This window comes from Drosophila melanogaster, chromosome 2R, assembly GCF_000001215.4.
Source record: "Drosophila melanogaster chromosome 2R".
NCBI lineage: Eukaryota > Metazoa > Arthropoda > Insecta > Diptera > Drosophilidae > Drosophila > Drosophila melanogaster.
This window is the reverse complement of record NT_033778.4, coordinates 4,014,297-4,027,206: the sequence shown is the minus strand read 5'-3', so window position 1 is coordinate 4,027,206 and position 12,910 is coordinate 4,014,297. Positions and strand designations below refer to the sequence as shown.

At 38.6% G+C, this 12,910-nt stretch overlaps 1 protein-coding gene across 1 annotated transcript in view; it reads right to left on the bottom strand.

Annotated features, from left to right (window-relative positions):
- Positions 1–12,910, bottom strand: part of Haspin — a 35,232-nt gene that overhangs the window by 22,136 nt on the left and 186 nt on the right. Inside the window, exon 2 of the mRNA NM_001015349.4 lies at positions 11,993–12,902. Within this exon, the coding sequence (NP_001015349.2) occupies positions 11,993–12,902 (910 nt within the window). The remainder of the gene's footprint in view (positions 1–11,992; positions 12,903–12,910) is intronic.

Sequence of the window (12,910 nt, the reverse complement as noted above, 5' to 3'; positions counted from 1 at the left end):
GGGGAGTATCGACTAGAAGGGGAGAGGGTTAATAAGCTGAGCGGAGACAAAAAAGATCTAGAACCTTGGAAGCTATGCGTGGCAAAGGAGGGAGAGGATCCAACAGGTACTCAGAAAAATTCACAGCAAAGCGGAAACGGGGCACTAAGGTACGTTTAAACCGCTGACGAGGATGACGCGATATTTCTAGCCGCGGTTAGCGAGGGACGTGAGTAAATTTGTCAGGGAGTGAGACTTTTGCCAAAAATGCAAGGTGTAGCTACATAAGCACCCTGAGAAAAACTGTACCAAGTTCGCAATGGACAAATGGGGCATCCGACAACAAGTCACACCACCCTATACGCCGCAGGAAAACCGGACGGTTAAAAACGATGATAGCGCTAAGCGGGGAGGAACAGACAAACGACCATGTACGCGAACTGATGCTGGCATATAATAGCAGTGGATATTCAGGAGGGAATTGAGGATAAGAAAAAAGACTCAGCGCAGAGAGAGAAACTGTAGAGTCCAGGCGAAAACGGCTGCAGGGGATTATGAAAGAAGGACATATGGAGGATGCGGAACAGCAGCAGCACAGAAGCATAACGATTTGCAAAAGCTCGCTTTAGATGCTGGCTACGGGAGAGCAGGATTGGTGGAAGAAGTTTCATTTGAGAAATGCAACGGAGAAATTTAACGCAAAGCTGGAGCGGAAGTAACCTTTCATATCACGGACGCCCCAACACTGTGCCGCGTAAGCTCCAACCGTGAAAACTACGCCACAATAACGAAAAAAGAAAATAATAAAACCCAAATATAACTCAAATAACTCAAATTTAATATTTGAGCGCACGCGCCAACAAGCACGGGCGGAGCGTCACACTGGACCGATCAGGCTCGACCAATTTCCACATTAATACAGGCCAAAGCCACGTAGGCGCCGGGCACACCAAGACCAGCCAGGGCCTATATGAAGCGGGCTTCTGCCGGGTACAAGACCTTTCTCTCTCTCTCTCTCTCACGCTTGTGGTTAACACGGTTTCTCATAATATTCTCTCGCTTTTGTCGGATATTAAAGAGTTTCCCAAGTGATCTCTCCCGATTTAGGCAGGAATTACACACTCGCGTCGGACCTCAACAATTCCACAAGCCACTGTTAATCGCGACAGGCCCTGGAGCGTCTGTTCTACTCAGTTTTCCCAGCCCCAGGACGACTCGGAAACAGTGACCCGCCACCGGGCGTTGATCCCACCGGCAGGAGCCTAATCCAGACCCGGTGTGAGAACCCTGTCGATAACCATTAAGCCTTAAGTCTTATAATGTGAACTTATTTTTCTATATTACCTATAAACAAACAAGCTTTAAAAAAATTTGTTTCTAATTTCGATCTTGTACTAAGCTGTGTTGCGTGTGTTACAAATACCCTTTATAAATATGTATATCTTACGTACCGAACAACCAAGGAATACTAATTTTTCAACCGGTTAGTTACTGCCCAGACGCTGGTACACTAAAAGACACCTATATTTTTATAACCGTTTACTCGTAGAGTAAGGACGAGTTTCCGACCATATACAGTAGATATATTTTCGGTCAGGATCAATAACCCAGTCGATCTGGCTTTGTATGTCGAGCGTCGAGATATCAAGAACTTTAAAAGAAAGATCGTTGAGATTATGCACACAGGTTTTATACATTCTAACGTCCACAAATCGGCCAAAACTGCCACGCTCATTCTTTTAAAAATGTTTTGATTTGTGTTTTGTCTTGCCAATTTCTATCGGTACACCAAAAATACTTTACACCTACAAAACGCCCAAAACGGTGTCGCACACACTTTTTAACCATTTTAAAATTTTTTCTCAATTTATTTCATTTATTTATTATGAAACGGGAATCTAATAGACGGGAAACTCTACTATACCATTCTCTCTAGTTTTTTAAATATTTGTTTATTTTATTATGAAATTAAATATTCCTTAAACCGGGACTTTTTTTTATATTTTTTGGGAACCCTTCCTTTTCTTCAGATAGAAATATAACAATAATTTAATAATACACCCAGAGCATTTCAGGGAATTCTTAGAATGGCATTTCAGGAAGTGAATCCCGAAAAATTTAAGGGAATGCATTTGGAAACATTTCAGGCTACGGATCCAAAAGCATTTCAGGGAATGAAAAATTAATAAGGCAATGATTGTTGAGTGCTTGTGTCCGCACTTCGTGCCCCAAAATATGACTTTTGCAATAAACAGTTTTCATATTTTTATTTATTTTATAAGTTTTTATTTTCTAGTACGTATTATTTTTATGAATTATCCTTTAATAATTTAGTATATTTATTAAGTCATTTGACTTAATAATAATGTATTTAAAGTATCCATTTTTATTATTTAAATTTCAAATAAGATTCAGTGAAAATGAGTGATATTAAATAATTGACGACTAAAAATAATTATTAAAATCAAAATAGGGCAATAGTTAGAAAAATAATTTAATTTGGGAACATGGACCCGAAGGTCATATAAATATAGGGCTCCATTACATTTGTAATGACCTCCTCGTGATGTTCCCTGGGTACCGATTATTACATATAAATTATTATTAACATACATATAAATATGTAAACAATAGCTAATTCGAGCGGCTATTTTAGCAAGCGAATATTAATAGTCACATTTTTAAATATTATTTTATTTCATTGATTATTGATACGAAATTGGCCAAAACTCCAAATATGTAAATTCCTTTCTTGGATCAGAATTGGTTTCGGCCCGAAAATAGTCTTCTAGCACAACTACGCACACATATACACGTTCTCGTCTACGGTTTTTACCCACACAAGCAAGCCAATTCTATTTTCAGATTTCTAACGCTCCTGGCGTAAGTGAGCGGACAGAGGCCCTGAATATTGCAATATTCATATATGAAAAAAAATAAAATGAATAATCTGTTTCCGAGTTCCGAGTTTTTGAGTATGAACTTTGAACGTGGGAATGTGACAGTTGTGTGAAGGCTTGGGAGAAATATGTTATGCTTATGGGTTATGGGCGCTTGATATAAAGAAAAAAAAGGGACCCCAACCCAGGCTATATTGGCGTCGATCACTTCAAGACTCCTAGGTGGGAACACTTGGCTCATGAGACCGTTGTCCGTAATAGACCAGAGAAAGCTCTAAGCCGGTATTAAAAGAAATCAGTCCTCAGTCCAATCAAGGCCTTCGACAATACAGCCAATGTGATCAGTACTGTGGAAGTAATCTGGGCGTTCAACTTTCCCCTTAATGTAATTGAGGTGGTAATGATGTTTCTGGCAGTATTGAGATTAGTGAAGGCCTATAAGCGGTCAGTGCAGTTGAAAATTATATTTAGCAAATTAAACTGAAATAATAACGGACGAGAAACAAAAATAGGGGCCCTATGCATTTATTTACATGCCAGCAAAAAAAAAAAAAATAACTTTTAAAACAAGTGCGGGGTCCAAGTAGTTTGATAATCAGATAGCGGTCGGAGCGTGCCGCAAGGAAACACACATGCCATAAATACACGTATATATGCATATGTATATACCTAGATAGAAAATATTTACTTTGTGTACTTTTTTTGTGTGTATTACGTTAGTATATGTGTGGGATTGGCTTTTGGGTGTTTACCCAAACCCCTCAAGTATAAAACAGCCAACAGACAACAATGACGACAACGAGATCGAGAAAATTCCAGAAGACGACGATCAACGTGGAGCAAGAACGCAACGGGAGAGGTTTTTTGCACGACGGCAGGAGAGTTGTTGTTTGCTCGTTGAAGAAAGAAGTTGTGCGTATTGACTGTATGGCAGCGCTCTTGCTGCCAATACAATACGACGACAAAATTGTTCTTAATTATTCTTGATTTTTAAATACTAAATAAGTTAAAAATCGTCTTCCTAACTTTAAAGCGAACCTTCGTGCTGGTATTATGCGCTCCTAATTTACTTTTGTGTTTGTTAAACCAGCGTTAAAAACAACGCTCGGTCGCTGACGTGTGAAGACGTGTTTTCATCGAGCTCCGTATAAAATCGGTTGTTTTTAGTGAAGTGAATGGTTATTAATATAATACAAACAAATAAATCGAAAGCGAAAGAGACGCTCTGTGCGATGCACCATCGCTCGAATACCTATTCTGTGTAGTATATAAGTATACTAAGTATATAAATAGTATAAGCAAGTAGTTTTACACCTTCAAAAGAAAAAGAAAAAAAAAAAAAAGGAAAAAGAAAAAAAAAAAGGAAAAATAAAAAAAGACACTATGATCCGGAACGACACTCGCGTTCAGCGACAACGCGAGCAAGACGATCGCCGGCTCTCATTGCAACGAAACAACGCGTACTTCTCTTACGTCTCCGCCACTTCTGCAGACAGCGAGCGGTCAATCACCCATAACCCGACAAGTTTACCATTGCCAACAACTCAAGAAAGAGCGCGTTCTTGCTCTCCCTCACTACTGTCACAAAACCCCCAATTTCCAAACACTTGCGAAATTTCTTTACGCTTACCTACGGTGACTAGTACTGTGACAACAACAACCACTGCAACTGCAATCACAACAACAACTGGAACGGTATCGTCAGCTCGCTCAATTATGTCGACGCAAGCATTTGCTCCTACTAAGCCAGCGATCAAAACAAAAACACAATTTAACGGTTCTGCTGCGCTATCAGCAAGCCAAAACGTAAACAAGAACGCCGGGTCCACCATACAGACTGGAATGGATCGCTACATAACAATAAAAAGAAAACTTAGCCCTCAAAATTACAAAAGCCAACAAACAGAAAACAAATCAAATATTACACGCGACAATGCTAACATGCTCACTAACAAAACGCCAGAAAACACCAATAGATTTGAGATTTGACCGGCAAAGTCACCTAAGAAGGTCAAGCCTCCTCCAATATACATTCGCGAAAAAAGCTCAAGTGCATTAGTGAACAAAATAGCCACACTTATAGGAGAAAACTCATTTTACGTAATACCCTTAAGAAAAGGGAACATAAATGAAACAAAGGTTCAAACTGAAACCGAGGATAACCATCGTATACCAACCAAATTCTTGGATGAAGCAGGAAAAAACTTTTATACATACTAACTAAAAAGCGCAAGGGGCCTACAGGTTGTTCTCAAAGGGATTGAGGCAACTGTTTCGACCACTGAAATCGTAGAAGCGCTCAAGGAAAAGAACTTTAGTGCAAAAATGGTCATGAACATATTAAACAAAAATAAGGAACCACAACCAATGTTCAAAATCGAGTTGGAGCCAGAGCGCCAGACACTGAAAAAAAATGAAGTTCATCCAATCTACAAGTTACAGCTCCTACGGCATCGGCGTATCACAGTGGAAGAGCCACACAAGCGCAATCGCCCAATGCAGTGCACTAACTGCCAAGAATATGTCCACACTAAGGCGTACTGTACGCTGAAATCTGTTTGCGTAGTCTGTAGTGAAGCTCATAGCACAGCGAACTGCAATAAGAACAAGGAAGACATCTCTGTTAAAATGTGCAGCAACTGCGGTGAAAGTCACACAGCGAACTGGCGTGGCTGTGTAGTATACAAGGAACTAAAGAACCGCCTTAACAAACGCGGAGAATCAATACGCGCTCAGACCACCCACATCGCTCACACTCCGCCACAATCGGGCCCGTCCTACACTGCACCCCCCCCCCCCCCTACACATCGTACCAGTCCTAGCGTTTCCTTCGCTAGTGCCTTAAAATCGGGAATTAAATCTGTGAATCCGCTAACACAAAAGTCGACTTCTACTCGGGAAGAACAGAAAATAACTACCTTGAACGAACAAACGCAGCATATATCAACTGGCGTTGAAACGATGATGATCTCACTCCAGCAAACCCTAAAAGAGTTTATGACATTAATGCAAACCACAATGCAAGAGCTTATGCGAAACCAAAATATGCTGATACAGCTTCTTCTGTCATCCAAATCAACATAATGTCTCCACTTCAAATATCTATGTGGAACGCGAATGGCGTTTCACGGCATAAAAACGAACTTGCCCAGTTCTTATTCGAAAAAAATATTGACGTCATGCTCCTCTCCGAGACACATCTAACAGACAAGCACAACTTCCATATCCCAGGATACCTATTCTACGCCACAAACCATCCGGACGGCAAAGCCCATGGGGGCACTGGTATACTTATCAGAAGTCGCATCAAACACCACCTTTATAACAGAACTGAAATGGACTACCTGCAATCCACTTCCATAAGCATGCAATCCAGCAGCGGCCCCGTCACTCTGGTCGCAGTCTACTGCCCGCCTCGTTTTGTAGTTTCTGAGGACCAATTCTTGGAATTTTTCAACTCACTCGGTGAGCGATTCATAGCGGCCGGTGACTACAATGCCAAGCATACGCACTGGGGATCACGTCTTTTGACCCCAAAGGGCAAACAACTTTACAACGCGCTCATTAAGCCGCGAAACATGCTCGATCATGTGACTCCGGGTAGGCCTACATACTGGCCAGCAGATCCAAATAAGCTACCGGATCTCATTGACTTCGCAATAACAAGAAAGATTCCAAGAAATAATATTACGGCCGAGTCACTTGCAGAACTATCATCTGATCCAGTTCTACTTACTCTCTGGCACCGACCACATATAACTGAGCGGCCCTACAGGCTGACAGGCAACAGGACCAACTGGGCAAGGTACGCGAAATATGTTTGTACTCACATGGAACCAACTCAAACAGTATTCACCGACGAGGATGTTGATCGCCTGGTCAAATCGATAGAGGAAACACTTGTTGCTGCAGCCAAGGCCTCTACACCTCCAGACACACACAAAATGACAAATCATAGCAAGACAAATCGTGAAATCGAACAGCTAGTACTTGAAAAACGAAGACTAAGAAGAGAATGGCAGAATCATAGATCCCCAACGGCTAAAGAACATCTAAAAATAGCAACACGTAAACTAACCAGGGCACTTAAGCTTGAGGAAACCAACGCCCAGCATCTATATATCAAACAACTATCGCCCACCAGCAAAAGGAACCCTTTGTGGAAAGCACACATACAGCCACCGGCAGAAACAGTCGTTCCACTGCGAGGTCTTCTGGAAGCTGGATACGCAGCGACGAAGATAGAGCTAATGCGTTCGCCGATCACCTTCAGAAAGTATTCCAACCAAATCCTGCTAGCAACTCATTTGTCCTCCCTGTAGTAACTAAAAGCTTGCCCCCTATAAATCCAGTAACATTCAGCCAAAGTGAGATAGCATCTATCATAAAAGATCTTAAGCCCAAAAAATCACCTGGTGACACCAAAAATGATCATAGAACTCCCACCGTGTGCGATTCTGACCTTATGCTATCTCTTCAACGCTATTACGAAACTTGGATACTATCCCCAAAGGTGGAAAAAGGCGGTTATAGTAATGATTCCCAAGCCAGGCAAAGACAAAACGCAACCCTCATCCTACAGACCAATCAGTCTCCTAACGTGTCTCTCGAAACTGTTTGAAAAGGCATTTTTAAAACAACTAACTCCCTCCTTGAAAAGGCGAAATACAATACCATCGCAGCAGTTTGGCTTTCGCAAAAATCACGGAACGATCGAACAGGTCAATCGCATCACAAACGAAATTCGTACCGCTTCTGAGCTCCGGGAATACTGTTCAGCTATATTCTTAGATGTTGCACAAGCATTTGACCGAGTCTGGCTGGAAGGACTAATGTACAAGATAACAAAACTGCTTCCCCAGAACACGCACGCAAGTGTTCGAATCTTATCTCTTCAAAAGAGTGTTCTCAACCAGGTGCCCCGTTTTTTACACCCTATTCACAGCAGACATGCCTACAAACTATCAGCTCACAACCTCTACGTTTGCTGACGATACCGCAATACTTAGCCGATCTAGATGCCCAGCAAAGGCAACAGAGCAACTTTGCCTGCCATCTTAAAATAGTGGAAAGATGGTTTGCGGACTGGCGCATTAAGATAAACGAGACCAAAAGCAGACATGTAACCTTCACACTGAACAGACAAACCTGCCCACCCTGTACCCTGAACAATACATTTATCCCACAAGCAGACGTAGTAACATATCTCGGCGTTCACCTAGATAGACGCCTCACCTGGCGGCGAAATATAGAATCTAAGAGGACTCATATGAAGCTTAAAGCAGCCAATCTTCACTGGCTTATTAATTACAACTCTCCCCTTAGTCTGGAATACAAAGTACTCCTCTACAATACCGTGCTGAAACCCATCTGGACATACGGCTGTGAACTATGGGGAAACGCTTCAAAAACCAACATTGAAATCATAAAGCGAGCTCAGTCCACGATTCTGCGAACTATCACTGGGGCACCATGGTACCTACGCAGCGAAAGCATCCATAGAGACCTCCACATAAATCTTGTCAATGAGGAAATTCAGATGAAGAAAAGTAAACATCAAGCAAAGCTCGCCGCACACGAAAATCCTCTCGCGAAGTCGCTTACGCGAGTCTACAGTCAGAGCCGACTGAAGCGCAAAGATTCTTCAGCCCAGCAAAGAAATCCTAGGGCCGTTTCCAACTAATACAATTACTTCATATTGTAATTAATATAAGTTATATAATAAGATTTGAATAATTATTGTTAGTCTCACAAAAAGAGAAGATCCAATAAATTTGGATCTTTTGATTTATGCACTAGTTTAAACAAATGAACTTTTGCTTCTCTGTCTTTGTTTTTTGTTTTCTCTCTCTTTCGCAGCACTGCGAAAGTAGTTTTTGTATGCAAATTAAAATATTTATTGTTTAATTACTTAGAAAAATAATTTTTAGTTTAATATAATTTTATATTTTTTGTTGATAAACCTTTTCACTGACACTATTACACGACACTGTTTTTTTTTTTTTTTTTTTTTTTTATCCGTAATTGGAATAACGATAATGGTTATCGATCTGGTCCCGATCTTATAATTCTTACTCCTAATCCAAAAAACCTCGGCCAGAAGCTTTTCTTTTGAAAACTTCTTTAACTTTTAATTATGTCTTGAATAGGCCAGAAGCTTTTCTTAAAAAACTTCTTGAACTTTCATTTATGTTTAGAATAAAAGCTTCATACTGAAATTATTTTGCGGAGTTGAAATTAGACTGATATAGTTTGATTGAAGCGCAATAAGTTGATCATGGCTTGGTCTCCAAGCGGTAGCTGTGTTTACTTTAAGTTTGGATATTTATCTTATTGGGTAGCTTAGTGCTGGCAAAGACAATGACAAAAACAAAGACAAAGCAAATGCCGCTGAGATTGGTATTTGCAATTTGTTTATAAGCTGGGGTGGAGTGCTATATTTAAGGGTTGGATAACTTGCACATAAACTACACTGTGCACCCACTCTCTAGCTCTCCCACACAAAATCTAAGGTTCTAAGGGTGTGGACTCTTCTTTTGCGGTACTTTTAATAGCTTTCTAAAAAGTTTTAATTAAAAAAAAAAAACTTTGAATACTGATGTTCTCTTCTTTCAAAATATTTGCTGGTTATAAAAACTGAGCAGCCAAAAATGATTTTTGATAAAATGGTACACTCTGGTTTTGGCGGCCGAACCAGTGATGACCTAGCTAAGGGTCCAAACTCAAAGATACCCCCCGCAGTTGTTCCACTGAAGAAACAAATTTTCGTTTCTCGGCATTCCCCTGCTATGAATGAATGTCTATATGCCAGGTCCCGACGGAATCCCTTGTTGCGTGCTCAGATTCTGTGCGGAAGCCTTGAGCAAGTCTTTACTGAAACCGTTTAACTTATCTCTGTAATCTGCACAGTTCCCCCATATATGGAAGGGGTTCCTTGTGATTCTTCTTCATAAAAATGGTAAAATTTGATTCAAGCAATTACAGCGGAATCTCTATCCCAAATCTATCCTATATCCTATATTTATGTTCAGTTCTAATTTATCTCTCATCTGACAATTTTTTATAATAAAAATAATAAAAAATTATAAAAAAATAATAAAAATGGATCATTAACATACATAAATCATATTAAGTCAAATGACTTAATAAATATACTAAATATTTAAAGGAAGTAAAATATAAATGATTATAACTACTGTAATTTAAGATATAAATTTTCCAAAAAGAAGACATAACATTGAGAAATAAATATTTCATAAAAATAATACGAAGTAGAAAATAAAAATTTGTAAAATAAATAAAAATATGAAAACTGTTTATTGCAAAAATCACATCAAAGACACTAGAATAATTTGTTTTGGTCATATCTTGAGGCACGAAGTGCGGCCACAAGCACTCAACAATCATTGCCTTATTATTTTTTCACACTCCGCAAGCTGAATACTCTAATGACAAATATTCTAATATTAAGTCATTTTTGAAATTTATTTTGTGATGGTATGTACATAGATTTGGCTATTTCTAATCTATTTTCAAATAATAATAACGTTAAGGCAATGCAAACAAGAATTTTTCGCATGGTGCCAATTGATCAAAAATAATACAGACTTAAAGTCTAAGAACTTCTAAGGTGAAGGGCATATTTTGTCAAATTTACAATGCATGAGCATACGTGTGCACACATAAAGTTGTCTGCTATCACTGTATGCGTAGAAAAGAGCTGTTCGCTGTAGCGCTCTTCGCTCTCTCGCTCTCTAACAAAAATTCGAGAGAGCCTGGAGCCACCTCTAGAGCCACCGCGAAAAAATCGTGTGCCAAAAAATCGTATGGCGTTACGCATCTTGTTCTTCTAGTGTCTTTGACTATGGCATTCTTTATTGTTATACCCGATACTCGTGGAGTTGAAGGGTATACTAGATACATACGTTGAAAAGGATGTATATATATACTTGATCACGACCAATAGCCGAGTCGATCTAGCCATGTCCCTCTGTCCGAATGAGCGTCCAGATCTCAGGAACAATAAAAGCCAGAAGGTTGAGATTTAGCATACAGATTCTAGAGACGCAAGTCTCGTTGATATTTTGATATTCTTTCTTATTTATATTAGTTTTCTAAATTTCTATCGATTTGCAAAAAAAAAAAATTTGCCACCCCCACTCTAAAGCCCTAACACAGCCAAACCGGTCACGCCCACACTTTTAACAATTTTTTATTCCGCAATATCTATCGATATCACAGAAAAAGAATAATTTCGCGTTCGCTAGTGTGAATACTAGCTAAGTAACGGGTATCTGATAGTCGCGGAACTTGACTATAGCATTCTTTATTGTTTTTAACTATGTATGTTTATATTATTTTTATGAAATATATTTTTTAAAATGTATTTTCTTTTTTGAAAATTTATGTTTTAAATTACAAAAGATATAAAAAAAATTTTAAATCGCAAATTTATTTTATTTTTAAGTTGAAATAATGATAAACTTAATTATAAGGATGTATAAGATACTGCTTACAGTCCCCTTTTAAAGGATGTCGTCAGTGCCTTATACATATTAATTTAAAAAGATTATAGTAAAGTCATTATTATACACGTAACTCGCTGAGTAAAAGGGTATAATACATTTGATGATATCAATGCCACCACGGCGTTCCACGAAATGAATTCGACTATGTAGCAGGTATAGCTACAAATTCTCCACTTTTCACGCCTCAACTTATAAGCTACACTTCCATCTCCTACTTCAACACTTATTAAAACTAAATTAGAATAGCTAGCAACACGAAGAACTGCACAGCGAGCAAACAACTCTTACAAGACCTACGATTTCGACATACCAGATTGACCCACACGATTACATTACTTTCGCCACCATCGAACCAATGCCAAATTAGCCATTACACAGATACAGATCCAAGCGAATGCACATTTCATAAAATGCGATCACCAATTTTCTACAGTTTCTTAAAAATGCCTTAAGCTATAAAAATATATTAATTTGAAGAGATATTGAAAACCTTTTAAAAACACGTTTAGTCAGTTAATTAGTTTAGAACTCGCTTTTGAGTATGATCTTAAATCTTTTTTTTAAGTTAAGCTTAACTTAACTTACCTTTTGTATGCTCACAAATCCATTCGTAGAATTAGTTTTACTTGTTCGAAGGCTGCACATTTTTTTAGTTATAATTATTTCTGGTAAAATTTGACTGAATGTTTTTTGCTTTTCTCCATTAATTACAGTGGAACCCTCCAAAGGTATAATCTTTAATACAATATCAGAGATGTGGTCTTTCAGTACTTCTTGATTTCTCGAACAACGAAATACTTCTCCATAAGCCCCTTCGCCAATCTTCTTAGTATTCAATAATTTATGTTGTTCGTATGCAGTATTAAACGGAAGTGGTGTACACTGATGGCAATATTTAAGAACATCTTCTTCATATTTATTCTCAAATTTATGTTCGCCTTTCAAAACTAATGATTTTCGATCCTGGCATATTGAGCTTCGACGTTCTACCTTTTTCGTGAAATTTGTTTCGGTTATTTTTGATCTGATAAAATTGTTTAGCGATTTTCTCCATTTTCCCGGATTTAATGAAATCGAAGGGTGTACAGCAGTAACCATCTTATTTAAATTACTCAATCGTTTTTTCCCAAAATTAGAACATTTTTTAGGGCTGGAATTTATGTTTTGAAAAAGAATTTCAACATTTACATATAAATCTGCCTCATTAGTATCAGCGCATTTGTCTCTACTGTCTTCCACACCTTCAAGTTTTAAGCGAGTAATTGGAGAGAGGTCGGTTTCAAATAATCCTGTTGTGCCTCCTAATCGTTTATCGCAAGGAGTTGATATAGAATCACTGGGGCAATACACTTTTATAGAGCAATCTTCAAGAGTTAAAGGTTCGTTTTTGTGATTTGGTTCTTTTATTTCTATATAGCTGCTATTTTCAACACTAGAGTCAATGTTATAGGTTACTCGTACATTTTGTTTTACTATGTTCATTTTACTTAGTTTCCTAGAAGC